General features: G+C 40.7%; 1 protein-coding gene across 3 annotated transcripts; it reads left to right on the top strand.

Annotated features, from left to right (window-relative positions):
• Nucleotides 1-1,965: 1,965 nt before the first annotated feature.
• On the top strand, nucleotides 1,966-27,298 carry GSDME (gasdermin E). 3 transcript variants are annotated; one of them, XM_068208713.1, is made up of 10 exons: nucleotides 1,966-2,082; nucleotides 4,348-4,578; nucleotides 5,726-5,918; nucleotides 13,579-13,750; nucleotides 14,728-14,848; nucleotides 19,644-19,832; nucleotides 21,425-21,591; nucleotides 21,708-21,894; nucleotides 23,259-23,332; nucleotides 24,558-27,298. In XM_068208713.1, the coding sequence occupies exons 2-10, from the start codon at nucleotides 4,368-4,370 to the stop codon at nucleotides 24,786-24,788; spliced, it is 1,545 nt and encodes a 514-aa protein (XP_068064814.1). In that variant the 5' UTR covers nucleotides 1,966-2,082; nucleotides 4,348-4,367; the 3' UTR covers nucleotides 24,789-27,298. The 3 variants fall into 3 exon arrangements, with proteins under 3 accessions (XP_068064814.1, XP_068064834.1, XP_068064823.1); XM_068208733.1 differs by having other exon boundaries at nucleotides 21,464-21,591; XM_068208722.1 differs by lacking the exon at nucleotides 1,966-2,082 and adding an exon at nucleotides 4,059-4,083.

The following is a 27,298-nucleotide window of genomic DNA, read 5'->3' on the forward strand; positions in this document are numbered from 1 at the left end:
GTCTCCGCGGGCCACTTCCCCACGCAGAGGGACACTTGCAGCCCTTCGTTCCAACCCTCACGGCAGGACGGTCAGCGCCCGAGGGAGCTCGGGCAGATGGGCGGGATGGCGAGGGAGGCAGAATCAGCCCCGAGGGTTCGCAGGGCCCGGGCAGCGCCCCGGCCCCCGCCCGCTGCCCTGTGCTGGGCGGCGGCTCCGCGCCTCAACATGGCGGAGGCGCCCCGGGCGCGGCTCCCGCCCGCACGGCCCGGGCACCCGGGCGGGGCCTGCGCTCCCCCCGCCGCGCCGCTCCCGGCACGGAGCCCCCGCTGCCGCGGGACCTGCTCGCTGAGCTTCGCCCGCCGCCGCTCGCCTGGGGCGCGGCGGGCTCGTCACGCCCCGCGGGCGGAGTGCGCCGCATCCCCGGTAGCGGCGGCGGGGAGCGCCGGGAATGCCGTGAGTACGGGAGCGGGCCCGGGGCGGCGGCGCGGCCCGGCCGTGCCCGCCTCTCCCGGCCGCTGGCACTCCGCCCTTCCGCGGCGCACGAGCAGCGGCTGCGGCCGCCGGGCCGAGCCCCGCTCCGCTGTCCTTCCCGGCCCGCGGGGAGCGGAACGGCCGCGGTGCTCGGAGCGGTGGCACGGCGGGGCGATGCTCCCCCGCCCGAGCCGCTCCCGGAGAGGCGGGCGGGACCGCGCACCCAGCGCCGGGGCCTTCCCTCAGCCCACGGCCAGGGAAAGGCGCCGCATCTCTCCGGGCTGCCCGGGGCTGCGGCACCGGTCTGTGGCGACACGTGCTGCCGAGTCCTCGAGGAACAAACAGAGGGCTTCAGCCAGGGCCGGAATCTCCTGGAGGCGTTTTTGGGGACCACGTGCGTTCAAACCCAGCTGCATTGAGTGGGCAGCCCTGCTAGGTTTTGTGTATTAGCTCTATGGGTGCACTATTTTTTTGTTTTTTTAATCTAGAAAAGAGGTGAATGCAATGTTCTTTAATAAAACATGTAACGTGCATGTCATCACTTCCATGCTCCAGTTCCCTTCCGATACAGACTCATACTCCTGTAGGATTCCAAGGCCATTACTACTCCTCCTACCCGGTGGTTAATGCCTAACAGCTCTTCCAGCACTAAGGCTTTAGTCTTAAAAAAGCTTCCTCGTTGGCCTTCAGGCATTGTGTTTCCTTTCAGCTTGGATTGTAGGAAGGGATGTGCTGGCATTCGGTAATCCAGTTGTCCCTGTGCTACTGAATTGCCTGTGTTCTGTGCCCAGCGTGCTGTGTAATTTTATGTTAAATGCAAAAAAAGAAATTTTTAAAAACTTGTATTTTATGTGAAAGATACAGAATGTAGGTAATATCAGGCAACTCTTTGGTTTCTTTTGTACTGACAGAGGCAAACACTGCTCATAAAATGTCGTGTTGGATTTAATGTCCTGCTATACTGAGTTAGGGAGCTATACAGCAAAGAAGCAGGGATGATGTTTATTTGTTTAGATAAATGGTGAAATTGGTTTCATTGTCTTCATTTGTTCTCATCCTTGCTATTAAATAATCCTCCTGTAGTCTGGGTTCAGGCTAATTTTAGATTTTTTGGTAGGCAAGGAAGATACTCCTCCTTCCTTTTCTTTTTCATGCCTAGCTGTCAATCTGCAAGAGTGAATTCTATCTGATGGGCATTTCCTACCAGCTTGATACCTTGCCTTTTATTTCTGTCAAACAAAGCACAGCTCTATTAAAATTTCCAGAGGAAGACACTCCCAAGGCAGAGTTTTCTTAAAGCTGGGTCTGTAACTACTCCCTGTCCATTTGGTCAGGCTGCTGTTGAGCCTTGTGGCTGTATTAACTCCCTGATGTTGGCTAGGGGCATGATTGCTCTGTGTCTTTGTTCTGGGAGGTAGTGAAGCAAGGTATTTGGGAGCATTGGCAAATTTGTGTTAAAGGTGCTATACTGAAAGACAAATAAGCAGGAATTTGGATAGAATGTTCTTGATTTGCAGGTACATCTACACCAGCAAAATATGCTCCCTGCAAAGACAAGACCAGCACAGCAAACTGTGGGAGACATTGCTATCATTTTGAGGCTGAAAAGTCCCCCATCTCCCCTGCGTGGTGAGTCTTGCTAGTCCTCAAAAGCACTCTGTCCTCTTCCCTGGATTTTCCTTTTGCTTGTCAAGAGTGGTGATGGGGAATGAAGGCAAAACACTGTGAACTGGAAGTTTTACAGACCGATGCAGTGGTTCATCTCATGAGATTTAGTGAGTTTGTAAGAATGCCAAATATTAGGACCTGGTTTTGCAATTTGTTTTATAGTAAACTCAGAAATTGGTGGCCTTTTTATTTTTTCCCAGAGACTATGCCTATGTGAGCTGGCTGTGTAACAAGGGCATCAGGGTGAGTGAGCTGTCGTGTAAAGTACAAGAATGTTTGTAGAAGGTTATGCTGGGCAAAGGCAGCTAATGCAGGCAGTGAGAATTTTCTTGGTGGTCCCCTTTGTTATCTTCCTGATAACAAATGAGTCATCTGACTGTTTGCAAAATATAGACTTCTGCAAAAGAAGTCCTGGGGATAAAGGAAACTGGTTTTGGTTTGAAGTTTTATTTGTTTGGTTTTTGGTGGGGTTTTTTTTGGTGTATTTTTTTTTTTTTTTTTTTTTTTGCTTTTCTGCTGCAGTGGATCTGCACTACAAAATCAGTCTGAGTTCAGTTTAAGAAAAGGTCCGAGAACAAGAAGTCATTGGAAATATTTCCAGTGCCCACAGCTGAGGTTGTGCTGCAGTGTTTGCTGCAGCTGCAGTTACAGTGAAAGCCCCAGAAGACTCTTCAGTAAAATATTATGCGACTTAGACATTGCTCAAATCCTTTTGATGCAGGTGTTGTTGGAAAACACCCTTTATTTGTTACCCAGGCTAATCCATAGAGGATTGATGAGGAAGTAAATACCTCATCAAAAATTGCTAAATACTGTGTGGAAGATCTGAAATGGAATTTATGAAAAACTAATGAAAAGGTCAGTTTGCTTCTGCAAAAAGGCTTTTTTGCTGATAAAAAAATACAAAGCCTGTGGTCCAAGCACTAATAATCTGTATTTAGGTTTCCATTTTCTGTCAATAATCCTTAGTTCTCACTGCAGTATCAGTTTTTGTTTGAAGTCTGTTCTGTCTTACTCTGGTTTGTGATTGTAAATGACAAATCTAAGATCTGTGTAGAGCAAGACAGGTAATTAATCATGGAAGTGTGAATACCCAGCTGAGATGTCTTATGGTCTTAGTTGAACTTTCCAGTCAGTGTCAGCTGACTTAAGAAATGCTTAAAGGAATGCTGCTGGATTAAAAAAAAACAAAAAACTGATTGAATTCTGGAGATATTCATTAGCTCAGATAACACAGAGTTGAAAAATCAGAAAGATTATTTAAAAAGATAAAATATTAATTTATTACAATTGTTTGTTTAGCACCTGTGAATATTTGTTTTTACCATTCCTTCTGTGTCTTTAGCCAGTCTTCCTTACTAGAAATCGTTCCTTGTAAATACAGTAAAATACGTTCCTGGGGATAAAGAAAACCTTACATTATAAGAGATGCTGGTAATTTTTAATTAAAATCATTGCAAAGCAGCTGTAAGATAATGTATGTAGTTGTGTAGGGGATATGAATAACAGTTGTGAATAACAATTACAAATAATGTATGTTCAATTCAGCTGTAGTTATGTAAATGAAAAATAGAAAATTGGAAAACATTGAATGTAAAAAAGAGTTCATAAATAAAAAAAATAATTGGAACTTTCAAGGGTTGTAGTTCAGAAACAAAATATAATAACAAAGATGCCAGCTCACATATTTGGTGTTTTTTATAGAACAGTTGTTATTTTCCATCCATGTGTTTACTCCCTATTAAAAAGATTAAGATAATTTGTGTGAGTAATACCTAATTGCCTTATGTGGAGTAAGTTTTATGTTAGGTAATAAAAGAAGGATCCTGTGGGGAGGCAGAAATCCTCTGCCATTGCCCCAGTTGGGAGGCAGAAATCCTCTGCCGTTGCCCCAGTGCTCTCCTCATCACAGCTGGTCTCTACGGGGTGCTCATTAGTAGATGCTTTTTCATAGAATTTCAGGTAGGCTGTGTAAGTTTTTCCTCCCAAACAGATTAGTAACCTGTGAATGTTCCTCCTAACTAGAATTGTTTTATTAGTTACTGAGAAAACTTACACTGGGACAAGTGATTTGAACTCCTTCCCAGCTCAGAGTGGAGAAGATAGGGTGAAAACACTATGGTGCTCCTTTGTTAATACCAATTCTCTGAAGAACTTCTTAGAAGGACAATGTAAATATTTATACTTTCCAACTGTAGTTGTTTGAAAACAGATGTATTCTTTCAGGCTTTAATTGATTTCCCACGATGTTTGGAAAAGCAACGAAGAATTTTGTGAGAGAAACTGACAGTGGAGGTGACTTGATCCCTGTCTCCCACTTGAACGCCTCAGACAAGCTGCAGCTTTTGAGCTTAGTTACAAAGAGGAGGAAATTCTGGTGCTGGCAGAAGCCCAAGTATCATTTCTTGACAGTCACCCTGAGTGATGTGCTTACTGAAGACAAACCTATAAAACCAGGTAAAGCCATCTTGGGCAGCACTATTAGTGCAGATAAAAACAGTACAATCCCTAATCTGTTTTGTTATTATTCTCAATAATGTTATTAGAGGGCTCCTTTCAGAGGAATGCTCTGAAGGAATCCTCCATCCATGGGAATGAGATGAATGGATCTTTTCTCACTTGACCATTTATGTAACTAAAACTGGTAGTAATAAATGTTGGTTAAAAAAAGAAGAAAGTTTTGCCTGGGTAAAGTATTAAATTTAGTGCTGAATGTTGTCAGGCTGTATAGTTCTACAGCCTACAGGTTTAATAACAGTAGCTGTCTTGCAGCTATAGGAATATCCCTAGAATATTATAGGGAGTTGTGTGTGATAGTAGTGTGAAACTGTACTGTGCTTCAGGTCAAAAGCAGTGAATAAACAGTGTCTTGTTGGGGTTAGTAGCCCAGGAAATGCATCCAGGCCAGGTCGAGTGAGTTTTACCACTCATTCTGCTCGTCTTGCACAGACTGTTAAAAAAGGTTGACCCTTGTACTTTTTTCTTCATCCAACTATAGCAGTCCCATCCATGTTTTAAGATTAATGAGATGGAATCCCATATTTCTGGACATGTCATAATTCCATACAGGAAAATAGATAACTCCCTAACCTAAGATGTTAATTGCAGCTGGCTTGGAAATATAGCTGATTCTGAGTCAGCTCTCTCATTTTTAGGTATATAAAATTCAGAGTTGTTTTAAAGCAGTTAGATTTTTTCCATTGGTTTTCAGTGAGCTTTGGGACAGCCCTATGATGAGATGTGTCAAAATAATGCCAAAATACTAGCACTATTCTACAAGCAGGTCTGCTTTGTAGTTTTCTTTGTAGCTGAAATAACTTTCAATCATTCTTTATAAATATTTCATAATGTCTGAGTTCAGGAATTCAGTCACCTTATGTTTTCCTAAAATGGCAAAATACTAAAGATAGTAGAGCAAAGATGATGAAAACATGAAGAGAGGAGATGCAAGAGTTGCAGAGATGTAAATTTCATTATTTACCTGTTCCTACTGTTCCTTGCCTTGGCTAACTTGTCATATTTTCTGTAAGTATCTGTTCCTCCAATCACTTCAGGATGGTATCAGCACTTCTCTTCACAGAAATTACTGTTATTGCTTTCCTAGTGATTGTGGAGTCTGACTTTGCAAAATATATGGGGAAGTTCGAAGATTTTGTTCAAGGAAGTATTGAAACATCATTTGTGAAATTCAGCCTGGGAGCTGGAGGGAAGGGTTACGTGGAAAACCAGTCCTCATTTGGAAACCTGAGGAAGCAGGAGGTTGACTTGCAGCAGCTTATGAAAGATGTCAAGGACAGGTATGTTTTTAATGTGTAGTGGCCAGGAGAGATTACTGTGCTAAAAAGACTTGGGCCAGCTGTGGTCACCAACCAATTGATTTTGTAGTGTTGCCAAAGTTTGAAAATTATTTTTATTGTAAGTTTTCATATTCATGACAAATCATATATACAAATCATATATACAAAAATGAAATTCTCCATATTTTGAAATCTTGTTAGTCAGACATTTCCCTTTCTTGCTTTAAAAACATCTCTCTGTTTTGTTTTTTTTCACATTTTTGCATGAATTCCACCTGGGACAAGAGCCATATCCTCCCTTCTTTGGGGGACTGTAATGAGGTAACAATCTGGAAAAAAAAAAAATTGTTCTCTGTGTTACTGGGGCATTGAATATGGAAATTGAACTCAGAACTGCTAATGTTCTTGTAAGCAGGCTTTGTAATTTCATTGTGTGTGAGTGACCATGCTAGAAAATGGGATTATTTGAAATTAAAGGAATAGCAAAGGTGAGCAAGCGTAGTCAATGCATATTCTACTAGCTGAACAAAATATAGATCTGTTGCTTATAGATCTGTTATACACTGTATTAACTGAGGGGAACCATATTCTCTATTTTACAACATATGCAACACTTGCTCGCCTCCTGTTGTGCTCTGAAATCAGATCTATTTAATGTTGCAATGGGAGTGTCATGGAGCAAGGCCTATTTGGCAACCAGCTGACAAGTCAGGGGTCCACTCTCTATTGCAGGTCAAGACCCAGTGGGAGATGAGGGTGCTTCATTTGTGACAGCATTGTACTCTAGATCTGTAGCAGGGGCTGTAATGAATTTAAATAACCTTTGCTGATGCTCTGAAGATAAAGATGATAGGTTTTTGCTATCAGTGCAGACGTTGTCAGAAACAATGTAAATTTGCTTTAGATACACTGATGTTCTAGAAATAATCAATTCTCCATTTTCATGGGAACAAATGGCTGGTGTTCCTTTTACTGTGAGCGTTCACAAGTCAACAAATTTATTCTAATAAGGCACATTGTTCTCTTTGTACTAAATGCCTTATTAAAAGCAGAAAATACTGGGCTAAATGTGTGTACCAGGCGCCTGTAAAATTAATCTGCATCTCGTATCAAGAAAATAGTGTCAGTCAAGATTTAGAGTCTTGTTTCTAGCACTAGATAGAGTCCTATGGAGAAACAAACTACAGTAACTTTGATTTAGGATCAGTAAGCTTTTACTTGTAGTTACCTACTCTGTTCACAAAAAGAATCCTCCCACAGCAAATCAGCCCATCTTGGAGTTACAATCCTTTATGTAACTAAATGCTCAGAAATATGTTACCTTCTTTTGAGTGTTGAAAATCAGTAGCTCTGCACTGATCTATGTATGACTTTTAAATGAAGTTGATGAGTGTGCCACTTTATGCAAGGCACTAGGTCTTAGTTCATAAAAAAGATGCTCATAGCTTATTAAAGCTTATGATGCACAGTGTATAATTGAAACTGAGTCAGTCTGCCTTCTGCCAGGTCACTGAAAATGATGAGCATAGCAGAATTTTTTTTTTTCTCCAGTGTAATGCAGAGGCTCACTGGAAGTTGTTGGCAATGCCTTATAAATGAAATTATACTTACTCGTTCATAAATATTCTGTGATTTATGATTGATTGTGTCCAAGCTTCAAGCTTTCATCTTGTTCATGAGTATTGTGTGGAATTCAGGAGTGCTGATGCCTACAAGTTAGTGATTTTTGGATGCAAAACATTACAGTACTTATAAGAGCATGTTTACCTGTCAGGCCTCGTAAAATGCGAGGCAGCAAACTGTTTCTCAATGTCATTTAACAACATGTGTTGCTTCTGCTTGTTTGATCAATCATTACTTCATTTATTATTTCTACATATATAATCTAATTAAGTTGCATTTTTAAAATGTTCTTCTATTAGGCTGATTAGGTAAAAGTTGCATATTAGTAGCAATAAACTCTAAAAAGTCAAAGCTGATGTGCCTTTTAAAATAAGTTACGTGAATCTTCAGAGTTGGGCAAGCTGAAAGTGCTTAGTGGCAGGAAATCAGTTTCCTGTCGCTTCTTAGGTGAACCTTCTGAAGGAGAATATTACTGATTTTTTAATTAGATTCCAGATGCTGCATTGGTTCCTTTTTCTGAAAAAGGGTGACAGGTGAAGGAATTGGGATGAGATGCTACCTGGTTTGCAGAAGCAGTGACATTGTAAATGCAGAACACAATAATTAACATAATGTGCAATACCTAAAATAAAGTTAAACGATAGTTTTAGGCACACAAACTTGACATATTTGCCTTTACATTATTTTTGATTTTGTATTACATAGTGCTTGTTAGTTCACAGAGCACTGTAACATAGTGATACATACATGATTGGGGGCAGAGTCCTGTGCCTTTAGCTCACTTGGTTTGCTATGGATTTAAGATATTATATTCCATCTTCTATTTTAAGGCTTTCAGTACTATCTGCCATAAGGTCCTCTTAGAGAAGTTGATGAAGTATAGGCTGGATGAGCCACTTTTCAGAGGTGCCCAGAGACAGAGCAGAAAGCAATAGGCACAATCTGAGACACAGGAGGCTCTGTCTGAGCATCAGGAAACTCTTTTTCACTGTGAGGGTAACTGAGCACAGGTTGCCTGAGGAGACTGTGGAGTTGCCCACCTTGGAGACATGATCTTAGGTAGACTGCTCTAGGTGGCCCTGCTAAAGCAGGGAGGTTAGACCAGATGACTGTCCAACCTCAACTGTTCTGTCTTCTTCCCTCCAGTAAAAAGGATTATGAAGATGTTATAATTTCTGTACTTCTCATATTTACAAATTACTTCTGTAATTTGTATTTAATTTGTATAATTACAAATCTCTGTACTTCTCAAATTAACAAATTTGCTTGTTTGTTTTTTACCATGTCACTTAAAGTCATGGAAGGTGATTGAGAAGATCTGAGAGGACAGTGATAGCAGTCAGTCAGTTCACATCAGCTGCAGAAAAAATTGCCTGTCACACTTCCATCATTTTGTGTGCATGATTCCTATCTCTAGATGAGCATATTAGGAAAAGAGTTGTGTTTTTAGCAGCATGCTCTGGCATGGCTGAAAGATACTTTCATACTGTTGCATATTGCACTTTAGTTGAATTAATAAAACTGCATAGTATCATCCATACTGAGACAAAAATAAATGTCTATTCTTAATCTGAGTACAGTGGAAATTCAGACCATTTTGTGATTTATTGTTTAAAACTCCTTGAGCATTTATGAGCATGATGAGAAAACCATTCCATTTTCTACCTAAGCTGCTACATGAGGTAATATGAAGTCACAAAGTGTTGTGAGACAGGATTGAATAAAAGCAATTGTGTGAGCCTGTGATTTAAAAAATAAGGAGCATGTCATATAGAAAATAGAGAAACTACCTGTCACTTGCAGTCTGAGAAGTGTCTGGTATTCTTAGGGAAGATGTTCTGTGAAGTACATGTCGGGTTATTCTGTAGGGAAAATAGTGAAATGCTATCAATAAGCTGTCTATTGCAGATGCTGTGTTCTGTAAGAAGTAGGTCAGAGAGGTTATATTTGAAGTGGATCAACAAGAGAAATATGCATCTGTGCTTGGTGGAAAATGGCAGAGTGAGATTTTACTCTCTGATAGTCATCTCTATTAGAGCAGGAACAAAGCTGTGTGAAGGCTCTCACTTGCAACAAGCAGTATTTGTATGGAAGACATCAGACTATTGCACATTATAAATGAAGTGGAGAAGAGGCTGTGAGCATGAGCTGTCTGTGTTCTCTGCAGCTGGGAGAGGAGGTGTATTGAAGTGACATTGCCCAGTACAGGACTGAAAAGCTTTTTTACTTGTAAGTAGTTTGGACCAGTGAAAATTTGTGCAGACAAGCAGCAGTGCTGATTTCAGTGTGAGGATGGAGGGTACTCACAACAATACCCATTCTTCTTGGTATTTGTAGGAAATTGACAAGTACCTTGCTTTGAGGATTTGTGGGTGGATTACTGAGACGGTTAGACAGGATTTGATGGAAAAATGGTCCTATGGCCTCTCCTTTGTGGGAAATTAGGTCAAATTCTGTGCCTAAAGGAAAGACCCTCAGTCTCAGCAGTGGGGTTTAGAGCATGCTCGTGCTCTCTCCTTTAACTGTGAGAGCCTGCTATGTTGCCAGGTGTTGTCTGTTTTTTCTTGTCTTTATTTGGTTTCAACCTTTCTCTTTTCTTTTCTGACTCCAGTCTGCAGCGAATTGCCTTTGTGCCTCTATTGTCTACTGCTTTCCTAATGCGAGAAGAAAAATACTGAATGAAGGTGAAAAAAGTCTTTGCATTATAGGAGAGTAGAAGTGTTTAATCTGGTTAAATGTGGAGTGAGACCAAAACTCAAAGAAATTATTTCATTTACATGTTTGACCTGTAAAGCTTCCAGCATAGTAAATCATTGACCTCAGGAAGGTTGTTAGGCAGAACAAACAATCAAGCAAAACCCCTAATTTGTATTTTAAAAATAATTTTTATTTATACAGGCTTGTACTCTGTGTAACTTGGGACTTGGCATATCAACATCTCATTATATTTTCTATAGTGTTATTTTTGAGTGCTTCAGCTCAGCTCCTTGGGGTGGGACAGGTAATGGTGATGTAGTACAAATGGCACAGGGTTGGTTGGGGCTCTTGTACAGTACAGAGTGAAAGAGATGGTAAGAGCCATGGTTGTAGAACAGAAGTAAAAGCTCTGAAACATGACCTGTAAAATAAAAAAAATCAATGCAATTTATATGCCTTGCATGCATGTATTCTCAGAGATTTAACTTGGCCATCTTGTGTTACTCAGATATTTTCTTATATTCAGTGTTATGCTGGCAAGTAAGTTCAGTTCTTGCAAAAATAGAGTCATAGACTTGGTGGCCATTGGCCTGCAATACTTGAAGCCCTGCTCTGATTATCAAACTTTAACCTTGTTTTGGTTTGCTCTCGATGACTGTTTTCAGTGATAATTTAGATAAGATGGGTATTTGCTTACCTTATGTCATCTCCTGTTTGAGTTGCTGAAGAGAGCAGAATATTTTCCCTTCAACAGGCTGTGCCCCAGTAATAACTGATGATGTGTCCACATGCAACCCCAGAGTTCTGTTTTATGATAGAGAGTTCAGTGCCAGAAGTTTAGAGGAGAGCACTTAACTGTGCTGTCCTCAAAGAAAAGGTTTCTGTAGCTGTGGGCAAGGCCATGTGTTTGAAAGCTCTGAATTTGGAGCTCACTAAACGCACTGGGCAGAGGAGAACATTTCTGACAGCTTTACAATGGGACATATCCCACTGAAGTCATGTGAACCTTGGGGCTGTGACAGTGGCTGTCTCTGGCACACTTTCAGCTCTGTGCAGAGGATCTCAGGTCACCTCTGGGCACTGCCTGGGGAGTGCTGCAGCAGCAGGTAGCTCTGTGTCCCTGTGTGTCACTGTCACTCCATAGCCCTCAGTGCTGCAGCAGCTCCTCCAGCATTGCCTCCAGGATTTGTTCACTGCCCCTCTCTGCAAGGTAGTGTCTTCTGACTCTTCTGCTCTGCCGCTCTGCCGCTACTTCTGCATCTGGACCTCAAAGCCAGGAGTGTGACAGGGTCTGAGCCAGTCCTGCCTCATGCAGAATACTGTAGAAGCAAACATCTTTTGAATTTGTTTGGTAATTCATTTCCATAGGGTTAGGTCATAATCTGTAGGCTTTTTCAATTAACACTTATTCAGAAATGCAAGTCTTTATTTAATAGGTGTTTTTCTACGTTTGTTTGAGGGGTTTCTTTCATGTAGATTTTGGAGATATTCAGCAAGTTTGTCATCCTCTTAAACAGTCAAAAAATACAGGTGAAAGCAAATGACAAATTGCTTTTGTGCTTCTTCATTGTAATTTTTCCCCTATGGCTCCCTAGGTCAAATGTTAAAACTGCAAGTTCTTAGTGCATTAATTTGTATTTTCAGGATGCTTAGCACACCACTTTAGAAACAAATAATTATTGTGAAGTATATGATAGGCTTGATAGACTGTAACGAATGGCTCTGGTTTGGCAGACACTTCTGAGAACGGTGAGGTTTGTGGTTGCTTGATATTTCTTGAATTTTTGCTTAATCCAAAGGTTCATTGCATTCCAAGCATAAAGCATGACTTTGCACCAAATGAAAAAAGGTTGTATTAATAATCTCAGGAATGTTTGGGGCTGCTGCATTACTTCAGAAGTATTTTCTTTCCCTTGTCTAAACAATCAACTTTAAGGTTTTCAGACAGTTCATTCCAACTGATTGAACTTTCATATAAGCATGTAACTCTCCAAAGATCAAAAATTGCCTGAGGATATTTTAAATTCAATAAAAACCCCAGCTGACTTCAGACTTATACAGACTGCATAAATTCAAAACTACAGAATCTAATAAATCTAAAACTTTTTAATTAAAAGTAGAGATATCTTGATTTAAATGAATTGGAATCAGACATGTTTTCTGTCACATTTTTGGGAAATTGCCATTTAGCTCCATGAATAGCCATTTACAATAAAAGGGAGGAGAAAGAACTGAATCATTTGAGTCAGGGATAGCAATCCTTTAATCTTCCAACAGTTTTGCTAGATTACCTGTTCATAAAAAATACAACATCTCATCTGAGGACCTCCAGTGAATATTTTGCAAAAGTACAATATAATTGACACATTTTAATCAACTAAATACAATTAAGAAGTTTTTTTAACTGTTACCAGAAAGTCTGTTAACACCCCAAAAGACAAGGTAGTGGATTCTGTAAGATTTTCTTAGAAAATAAACCTCCTGTATTGTATTTGGGAGTTCATTTTCTATCTTCTGCTCATTCTAAGAAGAACCTAATGTTAGAATTATTTTCAGCAGCATTTAAACAGATGCTGAATTAAGCTGTGGAGTAGGGATGGTTTGTTAAGTTGGTGCCTGGGCTAGAGTTTCGAGCTCCCCCCCACCATTAGTTTTTTCTTTTGACTGTGACAGTCCTGGTCACCAATTTTAAATTTTGAGTCTATACCAATGAATAACACAGGACTTTGAAGCAGGTGGGGTTTTTTCAGTAATCCCCAGTCTCAAAATCAATGAAATCTTCTGTTTTCTCATTCAGCCTTTTGAAATATTCGGTCAGTGCTGATCCCACTCAGCCTGTTTGGGGTTTTGGTGAACACTGAAACAGATCCATAGCAAGCGGTGGGGGTTGGCACTGAGGCATTGCCGTCGTTGTGTCCCCCAGCCAGCACCCCCTGCCATGGCCATGGCAATGTCAGTGCCAGCTCACAGCAGGAGAGGATTCAGTCCAATGTCAAAGAGCCTGACTGGTTGGTTTTGTATTACCCAGGAAACTTAAAGTTGCCTTTGGTTCCCTCTTGCTTTTTTCTTTGCTTAGAAAGTATCCTGACAACTTCCATTTTTGCTCAGAGTAGGGAATCAAGAATTTAATATATATTCAATATATATGTGGAATACAGATACTTACTGCTGCCAAATAACAAAAGAGGACATCATTTTGCGGAGGCTGCGCATACAGAAACAATTGTCATTTTTACAATAAAAGCTTCTTGAAGTAATTAAGAAAATGTGGTTCGTTTTGGTTTTCTTTTTTTTTTTTTTCACAATTATAGTTTTGTTAATGGTGTATTTTCTTTTTCAGAACAATAGATCTAAACAGTAGTTTACTGCAGCAAGTAATAGAACGAAAACGTGAGGTGTTGTGCATCTTGAGAGAAAAGATAATTACAACTCAGAGGTGTACAATATCCGAACATATCCAGACAGAAGAAAAAGTCAGTGGTGTGATGGGATGCACTGCAAAAACTATAAAGGTAAAAGTTACTAAAAATCTGCAAGGATTACAACATTTACACATTATCTGAGAAGAAATTATTTCTCCAGATGGACTTCAGAGTATTTATCATGCTTTCCTAATGTGTTGAACAAACTGCAGTGCTTGGTTGTGAAAATTCTATATGGTAAAATGTTTTTTCCATTGCCTTCCTGGCAAAAGATGCCATATTTTTGTATGAGCCTGGAATATAGATTCCATCAATAATATCAAATTGTGATTCCGTTTCTCTGTAGATTCCTGCCTACAGCAAAACATGAAGCAAACCTAAAAGAATTCATTGCAATTGAATAGCAAAATGCATTGCTGAATCACATTTATTTGAAAAGCCAAGTAATCGTTCATCACAAATGGTTGAAGTGTCTACTGAGTGTTCATGTTTATTGAGAAACTATTTGCTTTCGATCATGGGAGTAGAGATTAACTGCATTATGAGGCTATCTGAACAATTGCCTATGAATTGAGAAGGAATTACCAAAGTCAAAACATGCTCATTCATCCCAAGTTTGGGTTTTTTTAAAGCTGGAAATCACTTCTGTGTACAGTGTGTCTCCAGTTGCAGGAATCCAGGAACTGCAGTGTAACAACCCCCTTTGCAAGTGCCACCTTCCTGGTACCAGCCTCCAGCTGGGCAAAAGAAATGTCACAGTAGAATTGGGCAAGGCAGCACACTCACGTGGGTGCCCATTTCCTAGTGACATGGGGCTTCATGTGTGGCAAAAGCTGCACCTGGAGCTCAACTTTGTGCTGGGACAGGGTAGCTAAGAGTTTGAGAGCTGCTCTTGGTACTGTGCTTTTACCTCATTCCTTTCTTAGATGCCAGCTGTAAGGTGTAACACTTCGATGAGACATCATGAAGAATAAAGCATATTCTCCCTCTGTATTTTTCACCTTAATTATGTGTTTAAGCTGTGCAGTAGCTGAATCAGATAAATGGTGAATAAATCTGTCTTGCAGGTTTCAGTAAGTGAGAATGGAAGTCTGGTGAAGGATTCTAGTGTGATCCTTGAAATTCCTCCTGCAACCGCTATTGCCTATGGTGTAATCGAACTGTTTATAAAGCACAATGGCCAGTTTGGTAAGTGAAAAGCTCTTTTTTTGTGGCACACAGTTCTACTGTGGACAAAGCTGTTTGTCAGACAATGATTTTTATGTTTCCCTGTGCATGAAGGTGATTATGTTGTATGCTGTCTATTGCCTTGATAGTTATTTGTGCTAGAAATACAGATTTAATAAATTTAAAACTTTGATATAGTAATGCTTTTTTGTTTGCTTGAATACACTGTAAACTCAGAATGACTTAGGTTTCAGGGAACCACAGGAGATCATGTAGCTCGAGCCTCTGCTCAAGGCAGGGCCAACTTTTGAACTTTGATCTAAGTTCAGTTAGATCAGATTGCTCATATCCTCGTCTATTATAAAGTTTGGATTTATCATCAGAGACAGAGATTCCATCGCTCCTCTGGGCAGCCTGTTGCCATATTTGACCACTATGGTGGTGAATTTCTTTTCTTAATATCTGCTGTTTGCTAATTATCTTCAGTATGTGAATGTGGGGCTTGTACTCAAGAGTCCAAAACTGGACATAACACTCTGAATGCACTTTCCCAGTTGAAAATTCAGTTCCATCAATCCACCAGCTACAGTCTTGTCAGTACAGCCCAGTATGCAGCTGTTCTGGTTCAGGGCAAATTTGGGAGCAAACTTCAATAACTGCAAGGGCAAGTTACTGATTCTCTCAGATTTATTGTCCGTGTCTTTTGCTGCAATTTTGCTTCCAGCTAGCTGGCCCTTGGCCTGGGCTATTCCCTTTTCCTGTTGCAGACAGTGACCTGAATGTAAATCAACTATCAACCAGGAATGTTTAGACAACAGTCATGTTAAGAACAGAATCATTCATTCAGGACTGGAATTTAAACTTTCTAGCTTACACTTTCATTTAAAGATTGCCATCAGAGTGGTTGCAGAAATGCCCTTGTCATGTTGTCTGATCATGCTTAGGTAAAGTCAAATATTTTTCAGGTTAAAAAAATGTTGAAATTGGCTTTGGGGGGAGTTGTATCTCTGCTCTGCACAATCAGTTGGATTTTTCTTTCTTGTCTATCCTCATTTAAATTCACGGAGCCTAAAGGGGGTTTCAGAGGATGTTATGCAAGGAGGAATAAAATCAGCAGAGCTGGAAGTTGGGAAGGACTGACATGGAGAGAAACAGGAGATACATTGAAGAAATAATTGGAGTAGGGTTGAGGTTTGAATCCAGGATGTGCTTTACTTGGATGAGAAATGCAGAACATTATCTCTCCATCATACTCCTTCTGATATTAAAGATATCTGTAGGCTTAGGAATAGAAGTAAATATTAGGTAACCCGTAAAAAGTTTATGAAAAGTGGAATTGCTCTGATGTAGACTGAACACGGAGATAGTAGCAGAGGATATTGACGTCATTATAATAGAACTGTAATTCAGAGTAATGAGGTACAATTAAGCCTGTCTGACTACATAGGTATGTAACTGATAGTCTACTTAGATGATTTCTACATTAAATTATGATGTCCTACTAGCTAAGAATGCATGGGTCTTGTTAATGATCTGTTTTTCTCTGCTCTTTTCCCACTTCTGCTTCTTTTTCTGCTTTTTGTTTATATTAACATCTTTTAAGCTTCAAAACCAGCACAGTTTGTTTCATGTTTTATCTTAAACAATCTATGTCCTGCCTCTTTTCTTTTTTAATTTGTGCTATTTTCCCTTGCCTGAGTGTCATTGAGAAGGTAAACGGGTGAAACTGACAACAAAATTAAGGCTTTGCCAGCGAGAGTAAGTATGGTGGAGCCTAAACTTCAACTTGTTAATGTCTGAGCAGCAGGGATCAGTGTCTGTTTATGGAAATAGAAACAGCCTTTGATGTTAAATCCAAGGACTAATGTAGTCTTTTCTCGTGAGACTGAAAGTGACCAGTAGCAGGTGTAACCTAATGGGATTCTCTTCACAGATAATTTTGGAGTAAGATGCATGTAAGCTTTTTATTGTTTCTTTTTCTTTTCCACTGCCAGTATCTGAGTTATTCTGTTAGGAAGAATGGTATATATTTCTTCTAAATGTTCTGATTAATCCAACTGGACAAATTTGGATATTTTGATAAATAAAATAAATTAAAAAAAAAAAAAAAAAAAAAGAAACATCTAATACTTTTCTGATCCATTTACCATTGTGCTTTCCTGTAATCATTCTGTTTGATTTCTACAGGCTAAAAGCTGTCGTAAAAGCTGTTTCTGCTTTAGGCTTTGCAGTTTTGTGTCACTAAAGTTGTGCTGAAGTGCCTCTTGTTCTTGCTTTACAAATCAGGGGATATAAAAGCACCCAGCTGATTTGTTTTGTTCTGTTCATGGCTATATGTGTGTGGTTTGCTTTTTCTTAAATGTGTGTAAATTAAGCTGTCCAAATATATCTACTTTTCTACATAAAGGAGTCTTTTTGATTGTTTTTATTGATCATCTCTGGTTTTCTTGCATTTTTGTTAACATTTCTGAGTAACTAACAAGCTTTAAGTGCACTGTTAGAAGTTTGTCATTGATGAATGTAATAGAATTCAATACAGAATTTATTAACAGTCCTCTTAATACAGAATTTTGAGTCCTGTGTTTTCCTGTAAATTGAGTCCTATTTACAAGATTTAACAACATCATCTGAAAAGTTTGATTTCCCTTATTAGCATCATTTTGCCTCAGGAGGGGAGGCAGTGTATTAGCACAGTTTTCATCCTCAGGGTTCACGTGAAAGCCTTGTTATTTTCAATGACAATAGCATGAGTGAGTTGGCCCTTGTGGTGCCTCAGCTGCTGTCCAGGGTCTTGTTGCTTTGGGAAGCTCTTAGCTTGTGTTAATCACTTTCTGCTCCTCTGTGGCTCCTTCTCTGTGAAGGGTTATGTTATGCAAGCATAAAGGTCTGTCATCTTTCTTTATGGCAGGGATTTCTTTGTCTGCTTTCCCTTTGAAAAAGCTTTTTGCTGATGGAGTGCTCTCCATGCTTTCTCATCTGCTTTGAATGTCCTTAATTTAGTAAGACAGACTCTTAAAACTTCAGAAAGGTTATATTTAGGTTTTGTTCCTGGTACATCTGAGCACTGTGCTTGATTAGGTAGGTTTTTTTCCCTTTGCAGTCAGGTATTACTTTAAAATTTCTCTTGTTAGCCTGTTTGTGTTCTCCTCAGACCCGCTGCAGAGTGCCATGGGTACAATGCCATGGGTTCAAATCTTGCATTTGAGCCAATGAAAGATGATCAGAATCTGCATAGAGCTTTGAGTGTATTCTGCATCTTTAGGGCACAGTGTTGGACACATGAGCACAGAATTTGATACTCCAGATTTCTCAGCATAACTCTTACAAAGGCTCCCTGTACCTTCCAGGAAGCCTTTAACTTCATCAGGCTGGGGGCACTGGGATGGCAGGACAAGGACAGTCCTGTTCAGGTGAGTTTGGCCAGTGCTTGTCACAAAGATGAGGCAGAAAGGGTAATCCAGCCAGGGCATGTTACCTCCTCTGTGATGTTGCTGGAAAGACACAGTTATTGCAGAGTGATTCTGCTAGGAAACATCCTGGGTGATGTCCTTTAGAGACTCTCAGAAGTCTCCTCCTACCTGGAGGACTTGAGAATGGACCTGTGGCTTGGCTGAGAAAGAGGAGTCTGTCCAACAGAAGCTCTATGAAGGACTCTCAAGAGTTCTTACAAATCTCAGAGAGTACTTCCATGTGTCTCCTTTATGAATGGATCCCGTTGCCTGCATTACAGCATGTCTCTTAGAGGGTAGAAAAAGTACAGACTGCGGAATGAGAGGCTGGAGAGCAGTGTAATGAAAAGGGACCTAGCGGTCCTGGGCAATGGCAAGGTGAATCTGAGTCAGCAGTGCCCTGGCAGCCAGGAGGGCCAACCCTGTCCTGAGGAGAGTCAGGCACAGCATCACCAGCCAGGCAAGGGAGGGGATTGTCCTGCTCTGCTCTGAACTGCGGTTGCGTCACCTAAAGTTCTGTCTGCAGTTTTGAGTACCACAACATAAGAAAACTCTTAGAGAGTACACAAAGGAGGGCAACAAAGATGTTGAATGGCCTAAGGGGAAACCGTATGAGGAGCAGCTGAGGGCACTTGGTCTGTTCAGCCTGGGCAAGAGGAGACTGAGGGGAGACCTCACTGCAGTTACAACTTCCTTGTGACGGGAAGAGGGAGGCAGATGCTGATCTCTTCTCTGTGGTGACCAGGAACAAGGAATGGCCCAAAGTTGTGTCAGGGGAGGTTTAGGCTGGACATCAGGAAAAGGTTCTTCACCCAGAGGGTGTTTGGGCACTGGAACAGGCTCCCTAGGGAAGTGGTCACAGCACCAGCCTGACAGAGTTCAAGAAGCATTTGGACAACACGCTGAGGCATGTGGTGTGATTCTTGGGGAAGGTGCTGTGCAGGGCCAGGAGTTGGATGTGGTGATCCTTGAGGGCTCTTTCCAGCTCAGCATATTCTGTGATTCTGTGAAAACATCAAGAATTCCTACCTGCATCTTCTGTTTGCAGCATTCTGGTTTACAGTGTCAGCAGGAAGTTTTCATGTTATTTTGTGTCTACATTAATTTAGTTCACAGGAGCTGGTGTCATGTTCTGTAGGAGGCAGCTGCACGACAGGTCTGTCTGTACACACTGTACCAAACATGAGGGCTGCAGGAATGCTCAATAATTCACATGCACAGCAACTGCTGGCATTCTCTCTGTCTGGAAGAGACGAGACAAGGAGAAATGACATGCAAGAACACTAGAAAATACAAGCTATCATCTCATTCAGTAATTGCTTGTTTATTATATTAATTATTGTTTTTGATTGAATTTCTAATTACAGAGTTCTGTCTGCTAGATGAACAGCAAGGAGGTTTTGAAAAAGAAAGTACAGAAGGCTCAGCTTATACCCATTCAGTTCAATTCAGAGATGCTTCGTTCCTCTATCAGCCAGATGCTGTTGATAACGAGATGTACTCTGGGGCTAAAAACCTTGTTCTCAGCGATGCTTCTATAAGTATATTGAAACAAGGTATTACCAGAAATGCTTTGCATGATTACATTACAGTGCATTAAATAACCTGATAGGCAGAAATAATCTGGTACAATAGTAAGTAAGAAATCGTGTTAGTTCATTTTAATAGCTCCTATCAGGAACTCTTGGGGGAATGCACTGAAAGAATATAAAAAATCAGTTTGCAGTAAGTGTATGCAGTGGACTCTTTCTGTGAAAATTCTGAATCCATCTGTCATAAATATCATCTTACAAAATGCTCTTTTACATTCCAGATAACCTTTGCAAGTTTAGTGATGATACATGCTTCATTCAGAAAGGGTCACTGAAAATAGTTTCTCATTATTTGAAAAATACTGTCAGTAACGCTTCTCAGTTACAGATTAAGACTCAGAAATATACATCTCCCTTGCCTTCACTTAGCCTCATTATTTTCTGAGAAGCTTTGTAACTGAGAAAATCAAAATGTGGTTTAAATAGAGATTTGCAAATTGGTGTAATGGCCCAGGTACAAGTTTTCATTGTAGGAATGTGGAAAGAAGAGGCAGGAATGTTACTGGTGGAATGAAAAAACAGAAAACCAGTCAAGGCCTCAAAACGCACTGTGCTTTTTCTCAGTTCTTGGTGGGGTTCTTACAGCTGGTTCTCCTGATGAATATCACCCTCTTGGCTCTAAGTTTTACCCTTGATTAATGGTTATTCAATAAGCAATATGTAAAAAACACTTGTGAAAGAATGGTATGCCACTGTTCTATTTTTTGTTTTAGTTAGACATACCTATTTGCTTTTCTTGCTTAAATGGCTCGGAGATTTCTTTAAATAATTTAACCTCCTCTGTCTCTTGGAAAATGAAAAAGCTAAAATAAATAGTTTTTACTAAAGAATTTGGAAGTTCATTTCATTTTCTGTTACTTGTGTAGACAAATTCATACCATTGCATCAGATAAACAAAATACTTGCTTGTGGCTGGGCTTTTTTTTCCCCAGTGAAGTAATTTTTTAGTTATAAAGGACATCTTTGAACAGAGCATGTTTCTTGACTGGTGTGACATGAAGGAAATTTTTTTAAAAAAATTTGAGAGCACTTGTATGCTCACATTTTTGGAATGTGGAAAAAAAAAACCATTCCAATTTCCAGTTGACATTATTGATTTGAAAGCATCATTTTTTTTTTTAGCAACATGGTAATTTTATGTCACAGAAGATTTAATTTCAGTGTCATAGTTGAATTGTGAGAAAATGAATGCAGAGCACTCCCTTGTACTTAATGAGTACTCCTCATTCTGCCATAGAAATGAACGTTCTCTGGAGATAAACTTTGAAGTGGGAGATTTAAGATGTAGAGATTTAAGATATAGTTAGTTAACATTAAAGTATTGAATTTCAAAATATTAGAAATACTGTACGCCATTATGTTGATTCTTGGTAGCTGTTCTTCTTCCTTAATGTTTGCATTAAGGTTTCATTGGCTCCTTAGGAAATAAAATCAGATATGTTCAAACCTTCCATTATAACTCGTGCTGCTGGAAATCAGGATGTCAAGGTGTGGTGATAAATGAGCTTATGAAACATAAAGCAAAATGTTATCTGTTTTTACTGGCATTTGTGTAGAAATACATAGTTTTATTTTCCACTGCTTTCTTGGGAAAGATCTGTCACGGTTGAAGATCCAGTTCCAGCCCTTTGTGAAGCTTCCGGAAGACAAGCAAAGAGCTTTATATAAAACCCTTTGTGAGCTCTTGCTCCATGAAGAAATGGTGACTGCCCTGGGGGACATGGTAAGATGAAGAACCTTTGGATTGCTTTCTAAAAGTAATTCCAGAATAGTACTAGCATTCTCTTTTGCTTGAATTTTGCTCTTTTCAAGAAGTTTTGCTTATTCTTTTGCTTTCAGTTCGATGATATCTGCACAGGAGACAAGCCAGATCTGGAGGAGTTAAAAATTGAACAACAAAGAGACCTCCTTGACTTCCTGCAGCTCTTAGGGTGCAGTTTAAAGAGTGAGCTGTTGTTGCAGAAATATCAGCCTCAGGATGAAGAACTTTTCTCAGCTGCTCACCTTCTTATCAGTGCTATATCTGGTATGTTGTGAAAAGCCCTTTTAAATATTTTATTTTCCTTTTAGAAGCTCCCTCCATGTTAAAGCTTTTATAGCTTTCTTTGAGCAGTTGGTGAGTTGCACGAACATAAATTGTTCTGTTCCCTTTTTATGAGTTTGGTATACTATGCTTAGCATTCCTGGCTGTGAATTAAATTCAGCCCTCAATCACTGACAGATTTTGTGTGTAAATTACACATTCCCCCAAGACTGCTCAACTTTGCTTCTGCTGAATGTGAGAATTTTCAGTTTGGCAGGCTAATTTCTGTACTTACTGCATGCCAGAGTCCTTCTTGCCTAAATGCTGAGAATTACAAATTAGGTGTTGTCTCCTGTGTAACAGTGTATATTGTTAAGTGCAAACTAAATTTAGCAAAAATGAGTTTAACACAGAGACACTGCAATTAGAAGGTTGTGTTGCAGCTGCTGAAACAGGAGATTAAACATAAATGTCAAACAAATGCCATCCTCACAATCTAGTTGGCACCACAGTGTTAATTAAAAGCTACCTGCAAAGTCCAAGACAGACTTCCCTGGATTTTTCTCTTCTCTCTTGTATATAAAGGATTCCCTGACAATTAAGATAACGAAGGGAAGTCCAGTGTAAATTGTGGCACTGTGCAGCAGAATGTCAGTGTGCATCCATATATGCACAGGACCCAGATGGGAGAGCTTAACTCATTTGTGGAGAGAGAAAAGAAATAGAAAACAGAAACCTGCTGATGTGGTATCAATTGTCAGATGCCATGAACAGCAGGGCACAGTTAACGAGTGTGTTGCATTATTACCTGACTTTGGACATAGTGTCTGCTGCTAAAGTCCAGACATAAGTGTAGCTGGATCTAGATTCAAAAGCTGTTTTATGCTTTTTGCTTGTGGTAGGAATTACAACCTTTTTGTTACAGAGTTGAAGGGCACCGCAGGGATCAGTTAGTCCATCTCCCAGCATCGAGGCAGTCTCAGCTATGCCATTCCTCTCAAATTGTGCTTTGCAGAAGTTAGCGTCACGTATGGATTTTGGGAGCATAGGTTCTTGGTTTATTCAAGGCCTGAGTCATTCATCCAGCCTGCAGACTCGGAGTTAAACACTGAGGAGATACTTAGGGAGGAGGCAAGGTGACAGGGAGGAAACCCCCTTTTCTACAAATGCCTTTTCTCAAGGACAGAGATAGTCAGACCCTCCGCCCATCCCATTCTATTCTGCCGGCAGGAAGGGGCTGGATCAGCCTCTTCCAAACATCCAGCTGAGGAGGACCTGTTAGCTCCCTGATAAAGCTCCTGTTCCAGCAGCCAGCCTGGTGCAGCTTCATTGGAAATGACCTTTGCCTGTGAATGTGTCCTCCACAGAGCTGCCTGATGACACCCTTGTCCTGCTGCGTGCCTGCTGTGATCTTCAGGTTGTTCCAGCCTTGTGTTGTTTGGTGAGTAATGGAGATGAGATGTGCTCGTGGGCACAGCAGCAGAAGTGGCTGTGTCCTCAGCCATATTTCTCCGCAATGGAGGAGGAGATGTCAAGCTCCAGTGGGAATTTCGGCTGTAGGCAGTGCTTAGCCAAGGTCAGAATCTGACATGGCAAATGCAGCACGTAATTTACTGCACGTGGATGTCTAACTTCTGAACATTGCTGTTTTTGGGAGATTTCATGGCTTGGGAACAAAAGAAAATTGTGACTTAAGCTCTGGTTTTATTTTTCTAATAGTCCCACTGTTTTAAAGTCTCAGTAACAGTAATCACCTCTCCTTGGGAAAAAGAAATTTCGCTTTGATAGCAACAGCGCTTGAGCCTTGGCAAACCCTGAAGTCTCAAAACTCCGAGGCCATTTGTTGTAACTGCTGAAGGAATGGTGCAGGGCATTAGAGTAGTGGAGCACTTCTGTGAGGAAAGAATAAGAGAATTGGATTTGTTTAGCCTGGAGAAGAGAATGCTTTGGGGTGATCTAATTGTAGCCTCCCAGTACCTGAAGGAAACTTAGAAAAAGGTGGAGAGAGACTTTTTACCAGAACATGTAGTGACAGGACAAGAAGAACTGGATTCAGACTGAAGGAGGGGTAGGTTTAGATGGGAAGAAATTCTTTGAACTATGAAAGTGGTGAGGCACTGGAACCTCTGGTGAGGTTGCCCAGAGAAGTTGTGGATGCCCCAGCCCTAGAAGTGTTCAAGGCCAGGTTGGATGGGGCTTTGAATAATCTGGTCTAGTGAAAAGTGTCCTTGCCTGTGGCAGGGGGATTGGAACTGAATGATCTTTTAAGGTCCCTTCCAACCCAATTCTATGATGCTGTGATTTTTCTAAGCTTTTTAAAGTCACTTAGAAAAACAATAGTAAAATCCTTTAAATATGTAGTGGCAAAGGGAGTTCTTGTGTTTGTTCAGAGTGATAGGTGAGTGTGAAGTGCAGTGAGAGAAGTTGAACTCAGGGAATGACACAGTAGGAGAGATGTTTCCCCTTAAAGCATGCCACAGAGCTTTGTTTCTGGATCAGTACGTCGTACTTGTCAGGGCTAATAGCAAAGGGAATCTTGACCTTTTGCTGCTGCCTTGTCAGCTCTCCGGTGGTTTTATATAAAACTGAGCTGTGCAATGGCAGGAACAGCAGTGCCTGGAAAATGTTTTAATGTCTTTGTCTTTTGCTCTCTCTCATGAATACAGCCTAACGTCGCTTCAGCTGATGGCACTGTGGCGCTGAGCAGTCCTTTGGTGGCCACTCTTGCTGACAGAGGAAGATTTGAGGTCGTGCAAAGGCTGTTTGCTTCATCAAACATTAGTCTGGAAATGACAGAGTTTTCTGTAAAAGCTGTAACTATGAAAGAACCGAGATTCTTCCCACTTGTTCTTTATGTTGCACTGTATGGATTTCATGCTTTAGGTGGCAATGTATAGGAGCTGTACTGAGTATCCAGTTTTTGCTGTAGCCCGTTGCTTCTTCTGTAGCTCTGTAATTTTGGTGTGTTTGGGATCAGCAGTAGAGTTATTCCATTGGTACTTAAAGCAGCACAGCCAGGAATTAGGGTGGCCAGGGGACTCTGCAGTTTCAGTGGAAAATACATAAATAAGGGATGAAGGGGAGAAATTAAAAAAGAGAGCCATGGGAGAGAAACTGAACATAGCTGCTCTGGTAGGTGTCAGATCTGCAGGGCAGTGAAAGCTGGATTGCTTGCATTAATATGCATGGCAGAAAACAGCAAAGTACAAACTGTGTTTTGTAAGCAAGCAAGCAGGCAGGCCCTGGAAACCCAGGGTTCTGCAATGCAGCAACTGTTTTTCTCCTTAAGCCTGGGTGTGCAGAATGTTTTCACTCTAGAGTAAGTGCAATGGAGGGCTCTTAAAAAGGTACTAGATTAGATTCTCTTATTAATTATTGTTTGACTTTTACGGATATGAACTGCACACTGCAGGAAACAACAAAGCCTCTTTTTCAACCACCAAGACCCACTTTAGGGATTTATACCTCTGTACAGCATTTCTGTTTTCTGCTATGTTTTTACTCATGTTAGCAAGTTTCAGCTGTTCAAACTGCATTCTGAACTTTGGCATGGCAAAGTCTTCTGGTGTGTGCATATGAAGGGTCCCTGCTACACACCACAGAAATGATCATTTTTCCCATTTGACATTTTCAGTGCAGATATTTTGCTTGTTTCTTTGACTAACAGAAAAGTATTAGTAAAGCACTGTGTGCTTGAACTATTTTGCCTGTTTTTTCGTAGTAATTTTTTATAATCATGGATGGAACAGAAATGCATCAGAGATCACTGTAAATGTGGGCTTGGGAAGATGTTCCAAGTAGGTGGAATATCAGTGCTTACAGATGAGATCATGAGATGGCTGAGACCAACAAGCAGGCACCTGTGTGGGGCTGATCAGTAAACAGGCCCTGCAGCATAGCTGGTGGGTAGGAGTTCTGCTCAGTTTCCTGCTCTGTTCCCACATGGCCTTGAGCAGATTGTCTAAGAAGCCTTTAAAAAGTCACGTCAGTTCAGCTTTCCTTGAGGACATGGACTTTGCAGAAAAGCACCATGGTGCCTTTCCACTCCCTGAGACCTCAGGATAGCTCTGCATGCTGGGATGTGGGCGTTTCTGCATCTCATCTGTTCAGTGAAGCTGATGGTGTTGCCTGAACTTTGTGCTGGTGTAGAAGGAAAGATCCTCTAGGAGCTGGAAGCATGGAACTCTGCTTCTGGGAGTGGTGTGTAAGTGGGACAGTTCTATTTTGCCTATCACTATGAAAAGTTGTCTCTGTAATGAATTTACAAAAACTTTCTATTAAATGCTATGTCAAAACAATAGAATAACTTATACATGTAATTTCCATTGTTTTTCTTTCGGGGACTACATCTTTGAAAAACAAGTGACTCCAGGCTGGCCTCACATGGAAAATGCTATTTCAAGATGTGGTCTTCCCTAGCAAAGGATTTGGTGAAAAACCCATAGGGTGCTTCAGAGGAGGCTGAAGCTTGTCTCATGAAAGGTTTGATTTCACACCCTGTCTTCACCTCCTCAAAATACTGCTTTCCCTTTGCCCTCCCCAGGAGGAAGGTTGGAGAATCCAAACCTTTGCAATGCAGGCGGAGGTCAGCAGCCTTTCAAGGAGTATGTGCTACCTGCAGAGGCCAGCAGGCTCTGCCTTGCTGCCAGTCCCCAGCACTTACCTCCTTCGAGCTGCTCAGTCCCAGTCCCCTGGGCTTTGTCCACTGGCCCGTTCCAGTGTGGGCCCAGGAGATTGATTCCCTTTGTGCTGCAGTGCTCAGAAAATCAGGTGCCCAGATTGAGCAATGGCAACATTCCCAGGATGGCTGAAGAGCCCCCAAGGTCTCCCTGCGTGTGGAATGGGGATTTGGCACATTCATGAACATGGAGATAAACAAGACTAACTGAAAAGCTGCTTTTATGCAGGTGGAGCACCAAAATCCCAATATAAAAGGCAGATTCAAAAACTGGTTCTTGATACATTATGTGGCTCAAATGCAGACTATGACCTAAAAAAAAAAATCAGAGAAAAAGCTAATTACATTTTTTCAATATTAAATCTTTATTATATACAAAAATATTTTGTTGGGAATTAACAGAATTTCATCATTTATACATTAACATTTTTATGTTTGGCTGTGTTTATTGTGAAAATATTAGCTGTGAAAAAGACAAGGTGGGGGGGTCTTAGAAAACAAGTCACAATTTAAAAACATCCCACATAGTAGCTGATTTTATCAGTATGAAGTCACAATGCTAACAAGTCCCATATCCTAGGCCTGCTCTACAGTACTGTATTCAAACAATTAGGTACTAAATAATTTCCAGGTTTATATTAAAAAATTCAGCTAATGGTTAAGATTTTTCTTGTAGGAAGTTTTCAGCTAAAGAAACTATTTTTTACAGGAAAGCAGTTTTGAAAGTTT

This window comes from Anomalospiza imberbis, chromosome 1 (genome assembly GCF_031753505.1).
Source record: "Anomalospiza imberbis isolate Cuckoo-Finch-1a 21T00152 chromosome 1, ASM3175350v1, whole genome shotgun sequence".
Classification (NCBI taxonomy): Eukaryota; Metazoa; Chordata; class Aves; order Passeriformes; family Viduidae; genus Anomalospiza; species Anomalospiza imberbis.

Coding starts and splice junctions, on each gene's coding strand:
- GSDME (XM_068208713.1), top strand. CDS start 4,368: ATGTTTGGAAAAGCAACGAAGAATTTTGTGAGAGAAACTGACAGTGGA. Junction 13,751..14,727: donor GCACTGCAAAAACTATAAAG/GTAAAAGTTACT, acceptor TCTGTCTTGCAG/GTTTCAGTAAGTGAGAATGG. Junction 19,833..21,424: donor TATAAGTATATTGAAACAAG/GTATTACCAGAA, acceptor GCATTTGTGTAG/AAATACATAGTTTTATTTTC.